The 27,291-nt window shown below is 36.9% G+C and overlaps 1 protein-coding gene across 1 annotated transcript in view; it reads right to left on the bottom strand.

Moving 5' to 3' along the window:
• The window catches only part of LOC307171562 (NACHT, LRR and PYD domains-containing protein 3-like), a 63,513-nt gene extending 53,139 nt beyond the window's left edge, over positions 1–10,374 (bottom strand). Inside the window, exons 1-2 of the mRNA XM_079893267.1 lie at positions 10,233–10,374; positions 6,805–7,083 (exon numbers count right to left, since the gene is read on the bottom strand). Of these exons, the coding sequence (XP_079749393.1) occupies positions 6,805–7,031 (227 nt within the window). The 5' untranslated portion in view covers positions 7,032–7,083; positions 10,233–10,374. The remainder of the gene's footprint in view (positions 1–6,804; positions 7,084–10,232) is intronic.
• Between the last annotated feature and the right edge of the window lie 16,917 nt (positions 10,375–27,291).

Genomic DNA, 27,291 nt, shown 5'->3' with positions numbered 1-27,291 from the left:
GTACATGAAATCACAGACGTAATGTTAGGTTGATAAGAATTGTAACTCAAACGTCGTTTGGAAAACTAGTCCCGTCCGAATAGGGCTATTGATGTACGGCTCTGTAAACGCTACTCCATCTGAAAGCACTGCGAGTTTGAGTCCCTTATAACGTGCATTTGAAAAAAACAACATGCGTCAAACATCTTTCCAAAACATGAGAAGCATTTATGAACCTCTTTTTAATAACTTTAAAATGTAATAAGATGCATTTACAACAAACTCACTTCATAACGACAGCTGAGCTCATCCTTCTGTGAGATGATGTGCCTTCTTACACAGAATAAGGCAGTGGTGTATTTAGAAGTCATGTTTAATCAAAGCGTTTCAATCTTCTGTTTATTCAGCTAACGTTACAGCGACAGGGATTTCCTGTGCTGCGTTCCAGTCCACTTTTAGACATGCACTTGCAAACTTCCCTAAGCACTTTCCCTCGGGGAATCCCTGCCGCCATTTTGAAGTGCGTTCCACTTCGTGAAGTGGACGAGGGAAGTTTATATGGACAGACCCTCGTTCCCTCGACTTTGACCGAGGTCTACTTCAAATGTACACTTCAGGCACCTATATGTCCCACAATGCAGTACGATTGTGACGTCACCACAGATCTCGTCTAATTACTAACGGTGTCTGTTACTGATTAAGAAGTATTGTAAAAAAAAAAACTGCATGAAGATGAATGCAGGGCTGCCAACTCTCACGCATTGAGCGTGAGACTCACGCAATTGACACTTTTCACACGCTCTCACGCCACACATCCATTTTCTCACGCACAGAAAAATTGCGGAGCAAAGAGGTAAACTACTTTTAATATTAAACTAATTCTCAGCTCTTAGATTTCGTCAATTTTATTACGAAATTCAGACAAAAATACGTTTGGCGCTTGTAAATGTGACGTGACAGATCGCTGAGCGCCTCAGTTCAAGTGCACAACCGATCATCTGTTACTTTTTTATTTAAAGATGCAGTACAACAGCAGTATAACAGCAGGAGAACAATTGTCACATAACGTTACATTTACCTCAGGAAAGCCATTTAATGACCATAGCATGTTAACTGAATAGAAAAAATAGCTAGAGAGGAGATTTTGCTGAGCACTATATTACATATCTATTATATTTTTACTCTTATGTCATTAAATAATTGTTATTATAACAAAAACTGCATTATATTTAATTTAATTTGTTATTTTTAACCTTTAATAATACCAGCAGATTGAGCCCTCTATGTTACAGCATTAGGTGAGATTTTTTTTTAAATAAAATTTAAAATAAACATGTATCCAAATTAGTCAATATTGAATCAAAATCGGAATCAAATCACAATGGAATTGAAATCTTGAAATTTTTGTCAAGCAATAATAAAAACTGTATCCTACCAGTCATTGTACAATGTAAACATTGTAACATGTTGTCACTAAACTTCATAAAATTCTATTTAGTTACCCCCCCCCTCCCTCCCTCCCTCCCAAAAAAAAATCTCACTCCAAGCTAAACTCAAAAGTTGGCAGCCCTGTGAATGGTAATACAAAATTCTTAGGTGTCCTTCAACTACTGTTAGAAACATTCCTGCCGTGACCTCATGTCAGTGCTTCAGCCCTGACAGTTGCACCTAACACTGCATAGATAAACGTTACGCATCACTGACAAGCCTACATTTACCAAAAAATAAATTTCATGACCATTAGCTGTAACATCAATCTGTCAATGAACTAACGCATACATCAGTAAACACATAGCATTCGTATCTCACTACTCTACCCTGCCAGTACACACAAAGATAGATCAAAGTGACATTACGTTAACATACCATTCAGAAACATCCTGTTCGAGCCTTATAGGTGCCCTAGAATTTGAAATTGAATTTATCTTGGCATAGTTAACAAGAGTTCAGTACATGGGCATGACATACAGTGAGTCTCAAACACCATTGTTTTCTCCTTCTTATTTAAATCTCGTTTTTGAAAAACACCCCTGAAAAATAGGCGAATCTCCACATAACACAGACTGTGACGCAACAGTCGGGATCATTAATATGTACGCCTCCAAAAATTTGCATATGCCAGCCCATGTTCAAGGCCAGGCGGAACTGCAGACGAATCATCGTCCGAATCATTTTTCTTCGAGAGACATCTTTCCAGTCGCCCAAGCTGTCAATCACACAGCGCGAGTTTATCTGGACACTTGCCAAAACTCGTTATGAAATCAATGACGCTGTTACACTGCACAATGAAGCTCTTACTGTACGTACATCATGTTTGCATTGGTGAAATCATTAGTGAGAGTGCAGAAACTGCGTTGCAATGATAAGATCTTCATTCACGTTATCAACAGGCTTTCACAGCAGCCAATCACAGCAGTGGGCGGTTACACTGAAGTCTCACAGCAGACACGCCCCTTCAAACTGAGCATTCAAATCAGAGGCTAATATCAGGCTAGGAAAAATGCCTTTTATTTCTAAATTATAACAAAATTTGATCTAAAAAACATTAAACATTATAAGGGCACCCCAGGAAACATTCTAAAATAATAAAATAATCTCCCACTGCCATTCTTCAAAATATACCCTCAACTGTTGTCAAGTCAACACTGTTGTCAAAACGCCCCACAGAACAGAGGGGCGGGGTGAGCAAAGCTCATTATCATTTAAAGACACATGCACTTAAACGGCGTGCTGAAAACAGAGCTGTTTTTTACCAGGTAAAATTAGTGTTTTCTTACAATACTAGTAAGAATTTTTAATTAAAGTATATTACAAACTTTTCATTTAGACCCTAAAGAATCATATTAGCTTGTACAAAAACGGCATTATATGACCCCTTTAAATCAACAGTTATTCTGAAGAATATGTGAAGTTTGCTGTTGAAGCTAAAGGCAAAAATAATTAACATGATAATCAACAGTTGGCTTACTTTTCCATTTGTTGACATGACATGGTTTAAATAGCGTATTAAATTGGGTGTCCAACTTGGAGATCATCATCATATTTATAATGAAACCATTATATTTAAAAAAAATATATATATATTAATCATATAATAAAATATCACAATTATTGTTACTACTGTAAACCCAATATATTTTTTTTATGGGATATCCTTCAAAGCTTTCAGAATCTTTAGTTTTTAAATATTTATTCTGTGTTTTTATAATGAACAGTTTAATTTTAATGACAGTATATTATTAAACAAAAATGCATTTTGTTTATTTATTAAAATAAACAGAACTAAAGTGATTGTTTTGAACAAGTACTAACTTAGATATTATGCAAAATACATTACTTTACTGCTAAAGTATTTGTATCAATACTGGGGGCCTTTTGCCTCATCCTGATGAGTTTTTACCCATACTCTGGATAGTCGGGGGTAAAAGGCTTAAAGGTTATTGCCGCCTCATACATGGGCCATTCTACAGAACTGGTGCAAAGTCAGCGTTGGAAACATCTGACCTATTAAGAAACATCTGACCTATTAAGATTTTGTTTACATCTACCTTATAAATATATATATATATATACATATTTTAAAGGTGATCTAAGTAACTTTTTTTTACCTTAACTGAACAGCTTCGGAGTCATTGGAATGGTTATATTACTTATTTCGGGTTGAATGGTGGTCGTTTCGCACCCCCCTGGTGCCCGTGAGCGGAAAATCCGCACTTGCAACTTTGAGCCGGCGGGCCGGCGCGTCAGGAAGTATCGCGTGATATCAGGTCTTGCGATGTAAACAACTGCTTTACGGCCAAAAGAAATCTGCTAAAATGCTGTCATTATTGCGCTCCCTCACGCTGTTCGAACCCGAATGAAGAAGACGTTTTAAAGAATGTCGCATCTGCTTTGATGTCGTTGATCTACTAGCCTCTGGTGTCTGAGAATCACCTACGAGTTTTTACAACAGTGTTGTCAAATATCTATTCCGAAGCTGTGGGGGGAGCTCTAGAGAGAAACCTGCGAGCAAAAAGCGAGAATACAGCGAAGAAATCCCGAAACTACTGAGCCCCGCTTTAAGTGTAATTTATGAGATTTGTTGTATTTTGAACCCAATCTTTCTTTGTTGAAGGCATAAAGTTTATCGTACTAATTTCAAAGTTAAGGATTCATTAGTTTGAATATGCATTGAACCAAACACTATCATAACATCTTAGTTGATAATTCAATATACTTTATTTTTGACAAAACATCCCATGTTACGGTAGTGACTGCACATTTTTGGTAGTGACAGTAATGTTTTGGTAGTGACCACAATACTTAGTTTGCCATGGCTGAATCAGACTGTCCACATTTTATGTTAATATAAATAAATTATGCAAAACTATGATGCACATATGCAGTCAGTACATATAGCAGACACACATCTGACAGTAAATATCTTATAAGAACACCTATAGGCGTAACTTGCAGGTGGAACATGTCCTCACCACTTTTTGTGTATGGAGTGTGGGCACCAGCAGAAACATAAATCAGTGCCTATGGGTGGGATTATAGACTGATCATTAGTTGTGCCGCCACCTCGTCTACTGACCACGAAACAGACATTTCTTTTTTCAGGTTGTGTGCGACGGTCGTTTAAAGCAAGTCGTTTAAAGCAAGTCGTTTAAAAAGGTTGTGAGGACAAATAATCCTGCGGTGGCTGTTGCTGATATTTAAATCTGGCGGGTTTGGTGTGTCGTGTCGCAAATTCAATGACGCTGCAGTGAAGATCCTCTCTGACCAAATTAGTGATCTGCAGTGTTTACACGTCACATTTTAGTCTCGGTACGGCTCGCTTGGAACCTCAACCGAGGTGGTAGAGGACAGTGGAAACCCCCCAAAAATGTGCCGTACTGAGCCGTATATCATGCAGTGGAAAAGCGTCATAAAGTGGACCGTCAAAATAAAGTGTAACTATAAACTTGACATGACTTGCGCATGTTGCTTAAAGGAAAATTCTGGGTTCAGTAAAATTGAAGTTCAATCACCATTGGTGAGATAATGTTCATTACCACAAAAATGCATTTATACTCTTCACTCTTTTCTTTACAAAAAAAAAAAACAAAAACAAAAAAACACTTCACTTGTAAAGTGCCTCACCGTAACCTCGATTTTGCTTTTTGCAGAGAAAAAGAGTGACGGATCAAGAGTAATATTTGCTTTATGCTGAAATATAATTGAATATGTTTGGATTTGGTAGACGGTAATTTGTCTGAGAAGTTTGAGAACCTCTGATGTTGGTTTTTAGGAGTGACAACTTATTATTGGAGCATTTTGCAAATATTTTCCAATTGCCGTTTCTCCTTTAGTCAAACTGACCTTCCTAGTCCAAAGCTTTAATGTCAGAGGTCATACAGATGATTTTCAGCAGGCATCTGAAAGTTTAACTGGTTACGGCCTTCACAAGCACACTCTGAGTTTTTCATGTTTTCTTATAGAAATGAAAATAATATAACTGTGTAAAGTTTACTAATTAAACGTTGAGCAGAATGAAACCATTAATACTGTTCAATGGTTTCTGAGTTTAGTGGGTTTGTTGTTCAATCGCAGAGCAGTTTACCAGTTATGAAGAGCTCAGTTCAGCTACAGTATAAGCAGAACAACTAAACATAGTGTTGTTTTCAGCTCATGTCAGTTCAATGTTGATTCACTTCAGTTCAATAACTGTTCAATAGTTCAGTTCTGTGCCGCCCCCAGTCTGAGAGCCACTGACTTACAATAATTAACCTTGTATTAGTTTTTTCTGAAGTATTGATAATTGTGAAATTTCACTAACATTTAAAATGACTCATATCATGAAAAAAGACTTTGATCATATCACCCACCTATAATCATGTTAAATAATCGTGATTTCAATATTGAGCAAAATAATCGTGATTATGATTTTTGCCATAATCAAGTAGCCCTAATAATACAATTAGAAACATTCTATAAACCCTCTGCACACAAAAGTATCATTTCTAAATTATAATTACATACAGAGCATTAAATCTATGTATTAAAGTAAAATAGTGTAAAATTAAACGTGCATTTATTAGCGGTGAATTAGTCAATTGTTATAAGCTGACTTTCAATGTTGTTTATTTTTGTCAGATATAGTTATTTTTTATTGAGGAGTAAGAATCATAACTACTATTTGTGTCAGTCATTGATGTTTATTTAATATTTTGAAGAGTTACTTTAGAATATTTCAATGGGAACGGACCACTAGTGGGAAAATAAATTTTAATTTTTAAATCACCAAATGGAGTTTGAATGTCTCCTAGCGGCCATATTGGCTACTGCGCCTAAAACTCCCAGAGCATATTGATAGTTTGAGACAAATTTGAAAGACAACTTGGTTGGATTTACTGCTTTGACTTGCAGTTTTAGGGTGACCAGGCACAGGTTTTGTATTAATAGAAAATAAAAATAAATGTAAAGCAGCACATTAAGTTCAGCAACCATTTAAGTTTGGATATGTAATTTTCCAGTCTATGTTTAAGAATAGGGTCGCCAGGTAAGAGGCGAATGAGACTAACTAGTTATCTGGATTCCAAAACTATCATCTATAAATATATTCAATTTAGATACATATATTATATAGCCTTTTTACCCTTTATTTTAACAACTATTTGTGCACCCATACACACTTGTGTTTGTGTGTGTTATTGCCAGTATTGTAGTTTTTAGGGGCAACGAATATAATATAATATAATATAATATAATATAATATAATATAATATAATATAATATAATATAATATATCTCGTCTAGGGCGCCAGCAGAATATGGACCGGCCCTGAACTTCATGATACTCACACAGGGTCAGAGGTCACAGCAGGTCCATCACTGAGATTAGGGGGAACAAGCATGGAGTTGTTACTCTTCATAGACACACAACTGAATCCTGGAGATGGTCCATCACTGAACATAGGGGGCGCATACATGGAGTTGTTACTCTTCATAGACACACAGCTGAATCCTGGAGATGCTGCTCTCTGAGTGTGAACAGACACCTCCTTCTCTCTCTCTTCACACACACTCATTTTACATACAGTTTGCTCCTTCTCTTCCTCCTTTATGAGAGTCTTTTCAGACCTGTATGTGGAAAACAGAAAACATGCACAAAACACAAATTAATTTTGACAAATTTTATTTATGGCATTTCATTCACTTAATAACATTAACAGTTTTTCTCCAGTTACTGTAAATAATGTTGGTTTTTAGAGCAACATGTCGGCCACACTTTCAAACACAGCATCCTCGTTTAAACACTGGATTCATCTTCACTTTAATGACACTGCTGAACTCTAGCAGGTGTTTTACACAATCCGTTTAGTCATCTCGCATTAAGCAAAGGAAAACTCCACCGTTTTTTGAAATAGGGCTTATTCACCTTCTTTCCTACATTTAGATAGGAGGGCAAATGCATTTTTGTCTCAGTGCATGCATTGTTTTAGTTTGACAGGGTTGGCGCTAGCTTAGCTTAGCTTAGCTTAATGAATGGAATCCTTTGTTGCCAGCTAGCATGTCCTGAGTAAAAGTGATTTAGTGATTAAATGGTAAAATTAGATTTTCTCCTTTGGTGATTCTGCTTGTTAACATCAATTAACCATTCAATAATGGTCAATCATCACACAATTAATAACTTAATTTTCTCATTAATTTTAACACTATTCAGTGTTCATTTAACACTCATATTTTAACACTTTAACCCTTTGAGTGTGGAGTCAAATAAACTCCCAAGAGTTATCTTGCTGTGTAGATAACATTCTCTAAAAACATCCTCAAAATGTAACATTTAAAATGTTCTTGCTTTGTTAACACGTCACATTACAAGAACGTTTAATAAAATACATTCTGTCATCTCAGGCCTCAATGATATCCTCCAAACATTTTGCGAAATTTGATTTGATAATGTTCCTTCTTTGTTATTATGGAACATTCCTAAAACATCCTCAAAATGTTGCAGTTAAAACATTATATCTTAGTTTACATTTAACCTTATAGAAACATTATTTGAAATGAGAAAACATCCTTAAAACAGTTTTTGAACATTACATTCAAATGTTTTCTTTAAAACATTAACCAACCCACTAAACACACTAAACAGTGTGTGTGTGTGTCCCACTAAGCAAAATGATGTCCAAAAGACGTCTTTTCAACGTCTTTGTCACAAAAATCGGACGTTGAAAAGACGTCCACTGAGGGTCTAGAATGAAAGTTTTTATGACGTCTTTTTTTGACGTGTTCTGCACGTCCGATATAGACGTTCATCGAACCTTCGTACAAGGTTAAAACTAGTTAAGATGTGGCCATTGTGGACATATTTCAACATCATTTATTGTCTTATTTAGACATAATTACTTTGACTATTGCTGTCAGATGATCTCAGTGAGAATAAACAGAGGTTTAGATGTTGATATTTGTTTAATTTGAAGTGTCACCATTGTGGTGATCAATGTTTGCTTTAGTTGGGCTCTTGGTCCCCGTTCCTTTTACTTTAACTTTTATTTGACTGCTTTAATTGTGTGTTTGTAAAACACAAATGTTATGGCAGAGAAAGCTAATAATAAGTAAGATCAGCTGGTTTCAGCTTATGGTTGATAATGAAATCACCACAAAACAAGCATATAGTGTTATCAGATGTTTTGGCATTCATAACCACCAACGTCGTGGAAATGCAACATTGGTGCGAAAAGCATTAAAATGATCACTTATTTGAAGGTATATAAAGCATGTGCACATGATGTTTTGAGCAAATGTATCATATAGTCACACACAGACATCAAGATTTTGGATATGATTCACAACAACGGTGACAATCAAAACAAAAAAGCTTGAGAATCAAGGATGAGTTTTGTACTATGAAAGCTACCCATCATGCATTGCAGCATGAAGCTTTTTTTTTAATTGTCACCATTGTTGTGATTCATGTGCAAAATCTTGATGTCTGTGTGTGACTATATGATACATTTGCTCAAAACATCATGTGCACATGCTTTATATACCTTCAAATAAGTGATCATTTTAATGCTTTAGGCACCAATGTTGCAGTTCCACAAGGTTGGTGGTTATGAATGCCAAAACATCTGACAACATTTGATGCTTTTTTTGTGATGATTTCATCATCAACCATAAGCTGAAAACAGCTGATCTTACTTATTATTAGCTTTCTCTGCCACAACATTTGTGTTTTACAAACACACTGTTACAGCAGTCAAATAAAAGTTAAAGTAAAAGGAACGGGGACCAAGAGCCCAACTAAAGCAAACATTGACCACCACAATGGTGACACTTCAAATTAAACAAATATCAACATCTAAACCTCTATTAATTCTCACTGAGATCATCTGACAGCAATAGTCAAAGTAATTATGTCTAAATAAGACAATAAATGATGTTGAAATATGTCCACAATGCCCACATCTGAACTAGTTTTAACCTTGTACGAAGGTTCGATGAACGTCTATATCGGACGTGCAGAACACGTCAAAAAAAGACGTCATATAAACTTTCATTCTAGACCCTCAGTGGACGTCTTTTCAACGTCCGATTTTTGTGACAAAGACGTTGAAAAGACGTCTTTTGGACATCATTTTGCTTAGTGGGGTGTGTGTGTGTGTGTGTGTGTGTGTGTGTGTGTGTGTGTGTGTTCCACAGCAAGCCGACCCGTCTCCTTCCATATTTCCAAAAACGAACTTTTGTCGACGGACGTCAACATTAGACGTGCGGAACTCGCAGAAAAAAAAATGTCGCGTGACGTCACAAAACAACCCCTTCAATGGACCGAATTTGGACGTCCAAAAATTACATGCAAATGACGTCACATTGCGCAGTGGGACACTTGTAGGGAATGTTAGCCAAAGTTCTGAGAACGTTCCCTGCTAGCTGGGAATACACCTATTGTGATGCAAGACTTTTCATACATCCCCCCAATCTCCTTCCATAATTCTCACTCCAAGCTAAACTCAAAAGTTGGCAGCCCTGCACGTATAGATTATAAAAATAATTAAATTGTTTAAAATAAACCAAATATTTCAACATTAAACTAATATTCTCCTATTAAAAGAAAAAAGTAAGAGCAAGTTTAACCATTTTCAGCCATTTTATGAGTGTTACAGTTGACGTGTCGTGAAGTAAGCCTAGATATTACGAAAGCAACTTTCCACTTTATCATGTGTTTGAGTTTGAGTTCGTCAAATACTCTATCGATATTACAGCTATGAAAAGTTTAACGAACTTACTGTCACATGTGAAGCGAGTGCTGATTTTCTATCTTCCGAAATGCCGTCTTTACAGTGCACAGAATGCAGTGCACAGTCCCCTTTCCCCATACACACAGGAGTCAGTTTTCCCACCCGCATGCTTCTAATAGACTCTGTCTATGAATAGACTCCGTGCACTAGCACATAAGCAGGAGGTGGGTGGGAAAACTGACTCCTGTGTGTATGGGGAAAGGGGAGGGACAGAGGGAACAGGCAAGACAAACTCCTACGTTTAAATAACATATAGAAAATATCTGCTTGACAACTTATTATGGAGCTGAGAACAAGCCCTAATAAGCAACTACACTTTAGAAACAAGCCCCAAAAAAACGCGACCCGCGACTATCAATATTTGTAAGCGACTTTACAGAAAAACAAGCCCAAAGTCCATAGTAGGAAGAAAATAAATACTATGGAAGTCAATGGTTATAGTTAACTGTTTGGTTATTAATATTCTTCAAAATATCTTCCTTTGTGTTCAGCAGAAGAAAGAAATTCATACAGGTTTGAAACAACTTGAGGGAGTAAATGATGACAGAATTTTCATTTTGAAGTGAACTATATCCCCTTTAACTGAATAAACTTGTGTGGTATTTTTTTTATTTCTTAAGGTTGTAACGGTTGTGCAGTCATTTAACTTCTAACACATCAAGGAGGATATGGAAGCCCATTTTTGGCGTAAGGAAAAAAAGATGCTCTGGTAAGTCATAATTATGACATAGTCATAGAAAGTTGAATTTATGACATAGCCTACTAAGTCATAATTATGAGATGAAAAGTTTAAATTATTACTTAGAATGTAAAAAAGTGAAAATTATGACATTAAACGGATAGTTCACCCAAAAATGAAAATTAGCCCATGATTTACTCACCCTCAAGCCATCCTAGATGTATATGACATCATGTAAGACATCGTCTTCTTTCAAATGAATACAATCTGAGTTATATTTATATATATATAAAATGTCCAAGCTTTATAATGGCAGTGAATTGTCGTTTCTGTTTTGAAGTCCATCAAAGTCCATCTATCCATGATAAAAGTGCTCTAAATAAAGACCTTCTGAAGTGAAGCCATGCGTTCAGAGCTTCCAGCTCTCCCGCATTCACCGTGAGACTCACGCGACTGACACTTTTCACACACTCTCACGCCACACATCCATTTTCTCACGCACAGAAAAAGCAAAGAGGACACGGAGACCGACAGACTAGACAGAGCAGGTTATTATTATATAAAAAAAATCTCAGCTCTCAGATTCTGTCAATTTTATTACAAAATTCAAACAATAAATACCATGATTGACAGATCCCATAGCGGCACGTGACCCGATCATCTCTACTAGCTAATAGTAAATAAACATGAACACTGTTGAAAGATACAGTACAACTTACCAAAATGTATATTCCTCATAGATAATATCGATTAATCAGTGTTTTTCATCAGCGTGAAGAGGTCAGTAAAACAGCTGGAGAACAATTATGCCACATTTACCTCCGGAAAGCCATTTAATGATATATAGCACTTTAGTTGGCTAGAATAAAAGAGCTACAGAGTATTTAGCTAAATACGTGTACTATATTACATATTTATTATATTTTTACTTGTATCATTAAATAAAGTTGTTATAATAAAAAAACGCATTATATTTAATTTGAGTTATTTTTAACCTTAAATAATACTGCCAGCTGACAGGGCTCTCTGTATGTTTACAGCTTTAAGTGAGTTTTTATTTTTTTATTCTTGAGAAAAATTAATGCCTATCTTGTTTACCTAATATTTATCCAAATTAGTCAATATTAAAACCAAATCACAAGAATTGAATTGAATTGAAATTGTGAAATTTGTGTCAAGCAATAATAAAAAATAAATAATATTTTATAAATAATAAAAAAAGAATTTGTACCATGTAAACATTGTAACTTGATGTCACTAAACCTAATACAATTATATAAAAAATAATTTGAAAATAATTACATCCCCCCAATCGCATACCTATGCTGGTTCCTTCGAGATTTTCCTAAGGGGGTTTTATAATGGCATTATAATGTTTCACAGCGTTAATGTTCGCTGTGATTTCAATTTATGAGTAAAATAAAGCCTGTGGTAAACATAACTGATGATACTTTGATGTTTTGTTGTACAAAGTACACTGCACACCCTCACACCCCAGCTGTCTTTTCTAGTTACTAATTAAAAATCTGTTAATGTTATTAAAAAAGAGCATAACTGTTTCAAAATTTGCGTTTTCGCTATGGGTGTGTGTAAGAAAAGCCCATTATAAACCCCATAGGAAAATCTCGAAGGAATCAGCAGCGAATTAGACTTTCAGGTTCGGTCATATCTGAACCACTCTATTCATACTCGAAGCCAGAGGGCGCTCTCGCACAGAAAGCACAAAGTAGACTCATCAGGTATTTTCATAAGAATAAAGTATTTAGCTAATCCCAGCTATATTGCTAATCGAAATAGCTTTTATCACAGTAGAATACTACAGAATAATGTATTTCTTGCCTTAATCTGTAATAAAAAGCCTCATATGAGTAACTATTATTAGCATTTTAGTCTCCTCTAAACAAAATCACATGGCATGGTCTAAAAAGGTTTTGAGTAATCCTCAGATTTGAAATAATACATGATCAGAACAACATTAAGCTGTAGTTATTTTTTTTTATCATATGCTCATGAATATTCTTGATGGAACCCAAAACAGTAACAGAACAAAAACAGAACTCCAAATTTGAACAGAAGCTTTTTTCTTCTTCTTCTTCAAATGTTGTTTTATATTTTATTATGTGTGTTATTCTTAATGAAGAAAAAAATTAAACATGGAAATATTTAAGCTGTTATTGTAGTAGTTTAATAAATAGCAGTTAATGAACAAAGCCGTAGAGCCAGCAGCAAAGAAACTCAGGAAAATGAATGCAAACCTCATTGATTTAAGAACTGTGCATGACTTGTGTTAAGCTTGTCCTCTCTCTGTGAAGGGTGGCCCGATTGTGGCCGTGGTTTTAAAAACTTCTCGATCCGCCACTGCAAGGAGTGAAGTGTAATATTGTATTTTCATGATGAATCAAAGGGCGACAGTATTAGAAACAGATAAAACCACACATATTTCACTTACTCACAAAAGAGACTGATGAAAGAGCATGAATGAACAGCGTTCTCCTGAAAGTCATTAGTTTAACAGGTGTCAGTACGAGAACTGATTGTTTCTGAGTGAGTGTGTGTTTGTGTCTCTGGTTCAGCACTCAGTGCTCCCACAGGGAAGAGGCGTCCACGCTTAACCCATCGCCCATCAGCGTGCCTCCCTGGTCTCCACGCAGGTACTTGCCATTCTGACCCTTGATGCCAACCCGTCCATACTCCACAAACTCAAGGAAGAAATCCTCCGGTTTGTCCCCATCTGTGCACACCAGACCACTGCCGGAGACATACCAAAACTTCTCGTTTCCACCTGTGGTAGAAAAAAAGAAAGTACATGCATCAGGAATTTTGTGCAGAAGTGCCCAACAGAGTCAGTGTTGCTCAGTGAAACTCTCGTCAGTCTCGGCTCACACGATATGACTCACTTTTTATATGGTATGCGCCATCGCTGAAGAGCAATGAGAAGATGTGGTAAACAGAGCGACTGGCGTCTAGTGTATTGGAGTTCTTGTGGTGACACACAAAGCCGTTCTCCCCACGCAAGACCAGGATAGGACGATTAATCAGCTTTAGCACAAACTGCTCGTCCTCCCCTGCCGAACACATGAGAGGATTTATCTGACTCGTGTTGTATCCAGTAGTGGAAGTTTAGTAAAAGGTCAGAGAAGAATCAGTGTGCACTCACCCACAGAATCACTCACAGCTGCAAGCTGGCCATTTCTCTTTGTGCAGACATATTCTCCATTGTTTGCCCTCAAAGCGACTCGTCGGCCCAACCACTCAATGTCGAACATGGTGTTTTCTTCTCTATCAGTTACAAGAACACACATATTCAAGATCAGAGCTATGCATATTATATATTATATTTACATGTTAAAGTGATACAAGTTCTGAAAATTCTCTCATCATTTACTCACTCTCATGTCATTCAAAAACCTGTATGACTTTTATTTTATTTTATCTATGGAACACAAACGTAGGGTTTTTGTTCATACAATAGAAGTAAATGGTCACCAAAATTGTTTGGTTACCAACATTCTTGACAATTTTTTTTTAATTTTTTTTTTTTATGATCCACAGCAGGAATAAAGTCATAGTATGAGTAATGATGACAGAATTAACATTTCTGGGTAAATTATCTGATTTAACAGTTTTTGTTACAAATTCATTTTTACAAACAGCAACTATGCATCAGTCAATGTGTTATTATAGGAAATAAATAGAAACTTAGGAATAGAAAGAAGGGTAAGTTGAGTAACTAACATTAAACATTTATCTTGTGGAGTTGTTTAATCCTCCTCTGCTGAGATCTTCACAATTATAATGTTCTGCCCTGCATATTTCACCTTTTTATCTTTTTTTTTGTTATTATTGTTTTTTTTACAATGTGCCATTTATTCCAATCAAAATGTTATTTATGTCTTTTGTAAAAACATAACATTCACCCTTCCACCAAAAGCCAACACCAACCCCGAACCCCCATCCTATCCCCAATACCATGTGGATATGTATCGCCTGTGTACTAGATACTCAATACTGCATTTAAATTAATTATGAAATAAAGATAGATGTTATAAATTATGTATTCAACAGTAAAAATTTAAATTAATAAATCAAACGGACATAAATTAATGTGAATCATGGAAATGTGGGACACATAGGCTCTGATGTATACAATTCAACTCTATCACAAACAGTTTTATGTTAATATCCATCACACGAGTATATGGTGATGATGAGGTTGAGGAGAACGAATTAGTCAAACTGCAGGAAACCTGCGAATAAAAGAAGGTCATAACTAAATGTCATTATTGCTAACGAGTCTGTCACAAAGAAAACAATGTTTCAGTCTCATATTATTACAGTGTTCAGAAAGCATTGCTAGCCAACAATGTGCCACAGGGGCCTTTGGTAACAAACACGGCAAAATCCTCAGTGTTAAAGAGGTCATGACATGAGGATTCACATTCGCTTTGGTCTTTCGACTTATAAGAGGTCATTGCACTATAAAAACATATCGCAAGTTTCAGACCTGAAACAAGCATCCTAACTGAACAGCATTTGTTGAAACCAAGCTGCCAAAATGCCTTGTTTTCTACTTCCGCCCATATTTTACATCACACTGCGACAGATATCTACATCTGAGCGCCTCCACAACAACACTTTAAAGCTTATTTGACCTGATCAGTTCAGTCGGCCCACAGCGGCAGTGAGGGAACGAGAGAATGTTGAAGTCAAGCGCTGAGAGGTTTTCAGTAAGGATGGCTGACACGAAACAGTCGTTCCGAAGCTTTGCGAGATCCCGAAGCGCAGATGTGTCGAAACACTGATCCGAAGCGTGATTCGAAACACCCATGTCACGTGACTATGACCAAACGAAGCCTCGAAGTGTTTCACTAAGTGTTTCATCAGGTGTGGTCCGCCGAATCAGCGTTTGATTGGAACGGTCGGGAACAGACCACACAATCACACATCTGTATAAAAGTGAAATAAACGCATTTTGACCTCGTGGGTTTTTGTGAGAGGAGTTTGACTTTGAGATAGCGGATTTTTGGTGATATAGTGACATAGTGCGATTTGATTAGTTACAGGCAATTTAGACTTACATTTAAATTTACACAACACATTGACTGATAGGCTAGAGACAGACAGAGTAGGCTATACATATAGTGACACATTAATAGATACATAGATATAAATATATCTAGACAGCTAGATTAATAGATAGATACATATATAGATAGATTACAAATACATATATAAATACATATATTATATAGATACATATATAGATAGATTATAGATACATATCTAGATACATAGATAGATTCATATAGATAGATAGATAGATTTGGATAGATAGATAAAATGGAGGCTCCCCAGAAGAGATGCCACATCAACACCAGTAGAAACACATGACAGTTTATGGGAACTTTTTGATACTCGCATCCATCAAACCAAGATGATACACAATGCTACAGCTGATGCCACAGTGGAAGTGAAAAAATACATCAACGATGCGTATTTGCCCAGAACTCATGATCCACTAACTTACTGGAAAGAGAGAGCAGTAATCTTTCCTCATTTTTATGTCCTTGCTAAAAAATATCTTTGTATGCCAGCAACAAGTGTCCCTTGTGAGAGGATTTTTTCAAAGGCTGGAGAAATTATCTGTAAAAAAAGAAGTAGGCTAAGTCCTTCCACAGCAGAGAAATTAATATTTTTGAATAAAAATCTCTAAAAAAGTGAGACATTGTGGCTTGATTTCTTTTATTAATATTCATTTTTCATGACCAAAATAACATTATGCACAGTGAGGAGCCTATAGGTTACAAGCTTCACATATTAGAAAATTTTAATAATAAAAAAACAACACATTTCTTTAATGGCTCGTCAAGGTTGTTTCAGATCAACACCTGCAAGTGACCACTACTTGTCACCGTTGAGACGGGTGTCGGATTGATTCGAAGCCTCGAAACAATATGGCACATTTGGTTCAACTGTTTCATTGCTTCACGAGGCCTCGATCTGGCCATCACTAGTTTTCAGATCACGTCAGGCGTATCAAAAGCACTGCTAAACTAGAGAGAAAAAGTTGAAGTTGTCGAGGATAAAAAGACGTTGTGCTGTTTGTGAAAGTGTAGTTTCTGCACAGACTTCCACAGGACTCCAGTGTAATCACGTGACTGAGCTTTATTTTTAACTCTTTCCTCGTCTGTGTTTGATTTAAATTTGGCAGCCAGTGTTTTATTCTAGCTTTAACTCAGGTGCTGTCCATTTCTTCTGATCATCCTTGAGATGGTTCTACACCTTCATTTGAGTCCAGCTGTGTTTGATTATACTGATTGGACTTGATTAGGAAAGCCACACACCTGTCTATATAAGACCTTACAGCTCACAGTGCATTTTAGAGCAAATGAGAATCATGAGGTCAAAGGAACTGCCTGAAGAGCTCAGAGACAGAATTGTGGCAAGACACAGATCTGGCCAAGGTTACAAAAAAAATCTGCTGCACTTAAGGTTCCTAAGAGCACAGTGGCCTCCATAATCCTTAAATGGAAGACGTTTGGGACGACCAGAACCCTTCCTAGAGCTGGCCGTCCGGCCAAACTGAGCTATCGGGGGAGAAGAGCCTTGGTGAGAGAGGTAAAGAAGAACCCAAAGATCACTGTGGCTGAGCTCCAGAGATGCAGTCGGGAGATGGGAGAAAGTTGTAGTAAGTAAGAAATCTCCTAAAAAGAAATGTAAGTGTAGAGCCCTGCAAGTTATGCATTACAATATGTTAATCACATAATGCATTTGATAGTTAGTCAAAACATACTTACAAAGCCAAAGATGCTCAGTGCTGTGCTCTTAAAGGAGCATTTGGGCTGTAGTTAGCTCCTGTTGACACAGGGAAAAGAGAGAAATAGAAGAAACATTATTTTTCATCAATGATTATTGGCTAATGACTAGCCTATATGTTATGAACATGATAAATGACAGATCTAGGATGATTGATCAACTACACAATCAGATGACAGTTTTACCAATAATTGGCATAGAATTTCACAAAAAAAAATTGCAATGAATATTTTTCAATTAGTCTGCCTTTACATTGCTTTAAATGCATTACTATTTTAACATTTCATATTTCGGTCCTGCAGAGTGAATCCAGCATTTATGTATGTCGCTGTCACATCTCTTGAATAAACTCCTGCGTTCTCCAGAGCGCGATAACAAATAAGCACAAATAATGCACTGGAGCGTTTGGCAAATCTGTTTCGCCAATATATTATAACAGTATCAATCGAGGCTTCGTTTGAGGGTGTATAGCACCCCCACATACCTGGGTCATAGAGAGCGCGAGAGAGCCTTTGAGGAAACGCCTTTGAGGCCTAACTTACTTCAAACCGCCACACATTAACTGACGAGTAAAATATGCCATAACTGGTCGTAAAAAAGACGGAAAACCATTGTTTGTGTAAATATTAGATTGGGTCTATCTGCTGGAAAATGGCAGTCAGTCGATTTTATGGCATTTAATGGGATATGAAAGCGGTAGTTTCGCGAGGAAAACTAAGTAAAGTAAAATTAAGTAAAGTTCCTTTAGACTGTCCTGTGAGCTGTTATTAAAAGCCTATTCGATTTCATCATTTACTTTCTTCATAAATGTAGCTATATTTAATTGATATTGGTAATGGTATACTTTGTAAAAGTAACTTATAAAATTAATTTGTTCAGTAAAAAGTACTTACTCAGAAAAACCCCCAGCTGGCGTCTAGTGAGATACTGTTAGACTTTTTACTTGTAATTGTTATTTTATTTGAGCTTGGATGACACACTAATGGATTATTGATTAAATATAGTATCATGACTTGTCAGAGTTTGACATTTTCAGTTAATCAAAAAATAATTAAATTTTAAGTTCTGTTAATGTAAAAAACTATTTGATGACGTGTAAACGGCCCCCAGTTTCCGCGCGCATGTTCAAGGCCAGACGAGTGGGGCCACAGCTGAAACTCGATGACGCGTAATGTGGTGAATGGTAAGTAATTTTATGCTTAATTACACACATTCGCATTCGCTCAGGATTCTGTTGGTGATAGCCTACTGTAACCGAAAACCGAAATCTGGAAGTCCTTTCTCCTTGTGCGCCGAGGTCAAGTTAGCTAGTAGCTGTAGCCTGTCACTGATTGAGTAGCTAAGTTACACTATTTGGTCCGTGTAAATCCGTGTATCATTCATTCAGTTGTTTTTTATTTAATATTGAATATTTAATATTATATTTAATATTTAATATTCAAGAATTCAGCTAGTTCTATTCTATAACTATTCGAATAGTTACTAGTAACTAATGAAAATGTGATCTCTACAGAGCCCCATAGATTGCAATGGCAAAAATGTGCAATTAGTTACTAGTAACTAATGGACTAGTAGTTAGCCTACTAGTAACTAAAATGTGCTAGTATCTAATCAATTGTTACTACTAGTAAAACAGGAATATGTATTAGTAGTTAATGGAATAGTTAATAGTAACTAATAAGTAAGTACTAGTAGCATTTAAATAGCAACTAGTAAGTTTTAAAGAATAAATGGTAAAAGGGCTTGCCATAAAAACCTTGACATTTACATCCGGACAGATAAGATGACAGCCAGATTGCCTGAGCTCCACATAGGAGGTCTGCAGTCAGACCCTATTGGGCAAAACCCTGTCTATTATAAAAACATAACATTCAGGACTAGCCTACACTGAAAAAAAAAAATCATTGGATTTACTCAATTGAATTACGGACACTGGTTCCACATAATTTGTTTGGGTTCACAGTATCCTACACATTCACATAGTTCTGTACAATAGTTTTGTGTTAATCACATGCATTTTAATGAAGTAATGTGTACATGCTCTGTTTAAGTTAATCTAACATAATTCAGTCATGTTAGCTGAATATTATTCTTTTATTTTAGATACATGCCTGGATCATGTTAATTCTACACAATCTAATCAAGTTACCTCTACATAATTTTTTTGTTACATTTTTAATGGTTTATGTTGTTACTTAAATGTGTTTTTGTAGTAAACAATAAAAAAGCACTCATTTAAACAATTTATTTCATTTATTGAACATTCATTCACTTCAATTCAAAATTATGCATGTAAAAACGTACAAAAAGTACTGAATCTGATGTACACAGTGACAGTCTCTATTTTAGACATATAATCTAATTTACAAAGACCATCAGATTCATATCATAGATAGATAAGAATACAACATCTCATATTTCTGTGAAAACTGAATTTTGCACAATTCAAAGAGAACTTTGTTCTCTCAGACTCTCTTCAACACATTTAATGTGCAGACCTTGTGTAATGTAAACATCAAAACGGTCAGTCCAGCACTGAACTAAATTTTATGACATCTTGAAATGACTATGAAATAACATCTTTTTAGAATCTCTTTGGTGATTAAATATCAACATGACTTAAACTAGCATGTAAAAAAAAAAAAAAAGTCCTGTTCAATGCAATATGCATACATGCCCATTTTAGATCGAAGACGTGAACTCTTCATAAGAAATGTTTTAACAAGATCATGAACATCATGTTAGATCATGAACATGAGTTATATCTCATACCTGCATTCATGAAACTGTGTCTTTATAAACAAATAGAACATTGAAGCACAAATAATGTGATTTCATGAAATAAAAAAACTGTCCTCTGACTCCACTGCACAACTTGAATGTGTAGAACTTGTGCTGAATGTGTAAAAGAAACCTCAAAACTGTAAGTGCCTAAGAAAAGGCCGTACTCAGAGCTGTTAGTTCATGCATCCTGTGAAAAAGCAGTACATCTCACAGGTGAAGTTTGGATTTGAAGTTTTGGGCCTTGATAGAGAGCTCACCCCCATCCAACTCCAAGATGATTTTTGCAAAATCTCAAAAGTGTAGCGCAACGTTGTGGGGTACTTCAGGTTAAGAGAATAAATGAGACCAAACAACATTGCAGTTGTAAAAGCCACATTCTCAAGGTCCTGAAGCACAATCACACCCTCAAGGACAATTCCCACAACTCGGGGTTCATTCTCAGCAATGTGCTTTATCACAAAGATCCCCATGGTGGTCTTCTCAATGGCACTGTGAAACAGATCCTCATCCATGTCCTTAAAAGATTAGTGAGTGTATAATTCAGCAATTCTTGAAAAAATCTTTGGACAGTAATTCTATAAAATCTTCACATGTTAATAATAAAATACAAATTACTATATGTATACTTATAAAATACATTCATTAAAAACAATTTAAGTTATATTGCTGTTTGCAATTTGCCCATGGAGTCACAGTGCGCATTGAAATGTATGAAAAATACACATCCTAGTGTATATCTATCCAACAGTTTAGTGTGATGGACTGAGAGTCTGAACGAGGCCTAACAGACACCGGGAGCAGTGACAACATCGTTTAGAAACCGCATTACACACTTCAGCAAGACGAAGTGATTTTATGCAGATCCACAGCCCTTTATATACAGATCAAGCATTATAGAGGAATCATATCATATCAGAGAGAGTTGTACCGTGCTGACTGTCGTAACCGTATGAGGCACGCTGGAACGCAGCAGCTGAACGGAGAATGATTGACAGCCACAGCAGACGGAAGACAAGTTTTCTGTGAACTTTCATTTTTTGGGCTGCTCTCAGAACGCTCCCAATGCGGCATTCGCCTGCACGCACCCCACCTGAGGACAGGTAGCCTGCCATCATTTTACGACCATACGTTGATCCAGTCTGTTAAAACACACATACACAGGTACACAATTGTTTGTCTACCATCAAATAGCCTAGGTCTAGTACAGTGGTGTTGTCACGGTTTCCCTGGTTCTCCTTGGCTCTGTCATACACTACAATTCCCAGAATCCTCTTTGGCGCACCTGCACTCACTCTCTCCGGATTAATAATCACACACACCTGTTCATCATCAATTACCTCATCAGCCAACTCATAAAACACTCACTGTGAGTTCAGTCCTGGTCAAGCCTCCAACAGGAACAGACCATGATCCGTTGTCTCCTGAACTTCGAGATGTAACGTATACTCACCTGTGAAACACTAACCTCTGTATCATTGATCCGCTGACTCCAGAAATCCTGTTCGACTCCATGTTACCTGTGATCCTTAGTGATGGCCAGATCGAGGCCTCGTGAAGCAAATGAAACAGTTGAACCAAATGTGCCATATTGTTTCGAGGCTTCGAATCAATCCGACACCCGTCTCAACGGTGACACCTAGTGGTCACTTGCAGGTGTTGATCTGAAACAACCTTGACGAGCCATTAAAAAAATGTGTTGTTTTTTTATTATTATAATTTTCTAATATGTGAAGCTTGTAACCTATAGGCTCCTCACTGTGCATAATGTTATTTTGGTCATGAAAAATGAATATTAATAAAATAAATCAAGCCACAATGTCTCACTTTTTTAGAGATTTTTATTCAAAAAATATTAATTTCTCTGCTGTGGAAGGACTTAGCCTACTTCTTTTTTTACAGATAATTTCTCCAGCCTTTGAAAAAATCCTCTCACAAGGGACACTTGTTGCTGGCATACAAAGATATTTTTTAGCAAGGACATACAAATGAGGAAAGATTACTGCTCTCTCTTTCCAGTAAGTTAGTGGATCATGAGTTCTGGGCAAATATGCATCGTTGATGTATTTTTTCACTTCCACTGTGGCATCAGCTGCAGTATATTGGGTACTCATATGTAGACCTATAAAATGTATATTCACACAATATTATATTATATTATATTCACATTGAAGCTATTTTTAACATGATTGGCAGTTGTGATTGGGACATTAGGTTGTAGGGCATTGGGCTATGGACTTTATAAACAGTGTCCCAAAAGGTTGTAATTATATTTCAATTATAATTATATTTCAAACAATGCATACATTGCATAGATGGCCCAGTAGTGTCAGTAGCAGGCCTAGGTACAGGGGGAATGCCATCCTCTGCACCCTGCAAAATGTCAGGATGAGTGCTCCTCAAATGGCGCATCATGGATGATGTATTGTTGCAGTAGGCTAGATACCGATCACAATACACACATCTCACTTTATTTGGGGTTTCTAAATGGAAATGCTCCCACACCACAGATGTACAGCATCTCTTCTGGGGAGCCTCCATTTTATCTATCTATCCAAATCAATCTATCTATCTATGTATCTAGATATGTATCTATAATCTATGTATATGTATCTATCTATAACATATGTATTTATATATGTATCTATAATCTATCTATATATGTATCTATCTATAATATATGTATTTATATGTATCTGTAATCTATCTATATGTATCTATCTATTAATCTGTCTATATGTATATCTATGTATCTATTAATGTGTCACTATATACTCTGTCTGTCTCTAGCATCAGTCAATGTGTTGTGTAAATTTAAATGTAAGCCTAAATTGCCTATAACTAATCAAATCGCACTATGTCACTATATCACCAAAAATCCGCTACCTCAAAGTCAAACTCTCACAAAAACCCACGAGGTCAAAATGCGTTTATTTCACTTTTATACAGATGTGCGATTGTGTGGTTTGTTCCCGACCGTGTCAATCAAACGCTGATTCGGCGGACCACACCTGATGAAACACTTAGTGAAACACTTCGAGGCTTCGTTTGGTCATAGTCACGTGACATGGGTGTTTCGGATCACGCTTCGGATCAGTGTTTCGACACATCTGCGCTTCGGGATCTCGCAAAGCTTCGGAACGACTGTTTCGCGTCAGCCATCCTTAGTGATCCTGCATCCTCCCGAGCTTCCTGTGTTTCCTCCGAGCTTGCTTGCTAACGACTGCATCTGAAAGAGAAAGGACAGGTATTAATGAACTGTGACTGCTTGATAGTGATGGCCAAATGAAGCGTTTCGAAGCATTATTGCTTTCTGATACAATTGTGTCGAAAATGGTTCATTACTCGAAGCTTCATTCAGATAGAAATTGCAGCACCATCTCCTGGTGAAGTAAATGTCATGCAACAAAGCTGACAACCATAAAATGCAAGTAGGCTTATGTTAACGCCCCGTTTATGACGTGTTTACCGAGGCGATCAAAGCTGAAACAGTGTTAGTGCTGTGAAAGTCATTTATGTAGCTGAATTTTACAGATACTGATTAATTTCACGTGTTCACCTTGATAACAAAACATTAAGCATGATGTGTGTGTGTAATTATTTCTTTACACAAGGACAGAAGATCAGACCAGCTTAAAAAAAGTTGGAAACCATCACAGAAATTCTAATAGTTTCTATTAAAATACCAATAGGAACCATTGACTTTTACCATTTAAACCACTACAGAATTCTTTTTTGTAGTGTGTTTGGGACATATTCCATTAGGATTTAATGCCCCCACCAATACAACCCAACACATATCAGTAGAGACCCACAGAGACCACTATAATTCCCATTACAACCAATAAAATTCCCATGAAAACCATTAAATACAATAGAATTTCTGTAATGGTTTCTATAGTTTTTTTTTTTTTTTTGCAGGGCAGTATGTGTGAAAGCTTTATCTTGTTTAGCTGTGGGAAGCAGAACTCTATAACTTGTTAACTGGTGGGACTGATATTTTTATATGTTGAAAAGGATGTGCTTGTGTAATTGGTTGTACTTGTATAATGTAGCAGAGGGTTTTTGAAGTTTCTGTCTTTGATGCATGTTTTTATGTAACAATGTTCATATGTTCTCTAATTAATAATAATAAAAAAACACTGAAATAAACTCAATCCACTCGACTCAACAATAACGGCAATCCAAACACCGACTACTACACGGTGTTGCCATGGTTTGGCTTCACTTTTATAGGAAATACAGCCGCCAGGTTTCAAACCGGTCAACACTGGATTGGGCTGTCAAAGCAGTCAGGTGGTTCACTACAGGAGTGAACCAGTGTGTTTGCTTCAGAAGTCATTTTCACGTGACTAGTGACGTAATGATACAAGCTCCGAAGCAGTGGTTAATTGCAAGGACCGTTCGAGTTTGAAGCAAGCTTCGGAGCGTCGGTGTCAGACGTAACATCACTACTGCTTGACATTAACTAACCTGAAGAGAACATGCTCACCTGTTGTCTGCCCCGCACCGAGTGATCTTCACCGAATCTGCACCTGAACTCATTGAATACTCACCTTGCACTCTTGTCTGCTTGAATAAAGCTGTGTTTGGATTCACTTACCTCTGTATCCTGACAAATGTAGTCTAGTTTTTTGTAGTGAGTATACTGTGATTTTTCCCTCCCAGCCTCATACACCCCGTCCCAGAGCGACGTCCCATAAGCACCACTACACTCACTAATACACACAGTATGCATGTAGATGTAATATGGAGCATCCTGAAGGACTGCTTAGGCTGTGTGTTGTCAGCACTGCACAGACTTTAAAAGCCAATGACAGTTACAGGTGCTGGGGAGAATAGACTGATTTTCTAAAGTTTAGTGTTAATCACCATCTAACTCAGCCAGTTAGGAGCTACATGAAGCCTTAGATGTTTTATGAATCTGGTCCCTGGAGCACAGGTTTTATCAGCTGGCAATTTTCAATGCACATTTAAGAGTGTAAGTTGCAACTATTATTAACAATAATTGAAAGCTGAGGCTTATCAGTAGCAGTAATAACAATGAACATAGGCCAATGTGCAGTTATATCACCAACACTCATTCATTACAGAATATTATTAACAGTGAGAACACAAAAAGTGTCCACATCATCTCAAGCACACTTATCGGCCAAAACCATCTGTTTGGAATTTTTCCTCTGTCTTGCAGTTGCCACGCCCCCAATTTTCTTTGCTACTCAGTTCCCCATGCAGTTCACCACACCTGCAACTAATTAGCCTCAATCAGCCACAGACTTAATTAGACAGCACCTGTACACACGGCCCCTGCCTCTTGTTCATGCCACATGGAGGAATCCTTGTGTGTTTGCTGCTGGAAATGCTGTGTCTCCTGCCTTGTGTGCGTTATTGAACTATGCAAGTTCCATATGTTTCTCCTTTGATGGAATGTTAACTATGAGAAAGTGAACACGAATCTTGTATTCCTTTCAGTTTGTCTGTTTAAATGTTTGATTGTCATTCAAATGAATTGTGGCCTTGTATTGTGGCATTATGTGGTTAATTGTATCCCATATCCTTTTCCCTCCTAGAAACCACACACACACACACATACCTAATAAAGAAAGATGCTATGTAATTGAAGTGACTGGACTGGATTGTTCTTATCGACACTTCCACTGGTTTTCAAGCCAGCCACCTACACATCTCTCTCAAACCTCCTTTTCACCATCGTCAAACTGAAGTTATGTAGCTACTGTATCAGCTGGAATGCATGAGCAAGCGTCCAGGAACTGCTACTTCTACCACACACACACACACACACACACACACACACTCACAAGCTGTGGAAGCCGAACACGTCATTTCAGTGCTTCGCAACCCAGACGGAGTGAATTTATGAATGAACGCGTGAAAGTTCTGTCACAAAACAATGTTGTTACATATCATCTCGCTATTTTAAGTGGGTATACAGAAATCTCTGACCGTTCCTAGTGGGTATACAGCAGGGCAGGCTACCTGCGTATCACGTAGACTACTACACCACTGGTCTAGTGTGCTACATGTTTTACTTTTTTATATCACGTAACGTTACCTCATTTATTGCTCGAGAGAGACAGCAATGTCAAGGTCTGAATCAGAAGTGTGTCCTTTTCTCTGCATATTATGCTTGGCAAGTAGTCTCCGAATGCTGACCTCAGAGCTTCCTCGCTGGACACCCATTTCTCGCATCTTTACTGAGATCTCATGATATGGCATTCCACTCATAAACATGTCCTCAATAAAACACATGTATGGTTCGAGTGCCATTTGAACTGGAAAGTTTGACCAACTGGGACCGGACCCTCCGCTTTTGGCGCTCAGCGACCTACTCCTCTGAAACTATCCACTGCGCATGCGCAAAGCAAGCAGGACGGCACCGTGGGAAATGGTTAGACCTACTACAACAAATAAAGAAAAATAAAGACAACGTAATTTTGATCCATTGTTTCGTTTTGGTTTCCTTGTTTATTATATTTCCCGTTTCGAGCTGAAAGCGATAAAACAAACGTCAGTTTTCATATTTGGTTCATACAGAAAAACAGAAAAACAAAATAATAATTCGTTATTTCGTTTTTGGTTTGCGAGATTAAATGGAATAATTGAATGATATCGGATGATACACGGACCCTATTTGTTCAGTGATTGAATTCCGTTTTATTTTTTCCTAAATTAATTTCGTTTTATTTATTTTTCCAAATTTCGTTTTTTTCTGTTTAATTTTTTTGGAATTCCTTTTTTTTTTTTTACCTT

Source organism: Squalius cephalus, assembly GCF_949319135.1.
Source record: "Squalius cephalus genome assembly, chromosome: 1".
In the NCBI taxonomy this organism is placed as follows: domain Eukaryota; kingdom Metazoa; phylum Chordata; class Actinopteri; order Cypriniformes; family Leuciscidae; genus Squalius; species Squalius cephalus.
Note: the sequence above shows the minus strand (reverse complement) of the source record. Positions and strands in the feature narration are given on the sequence as shown.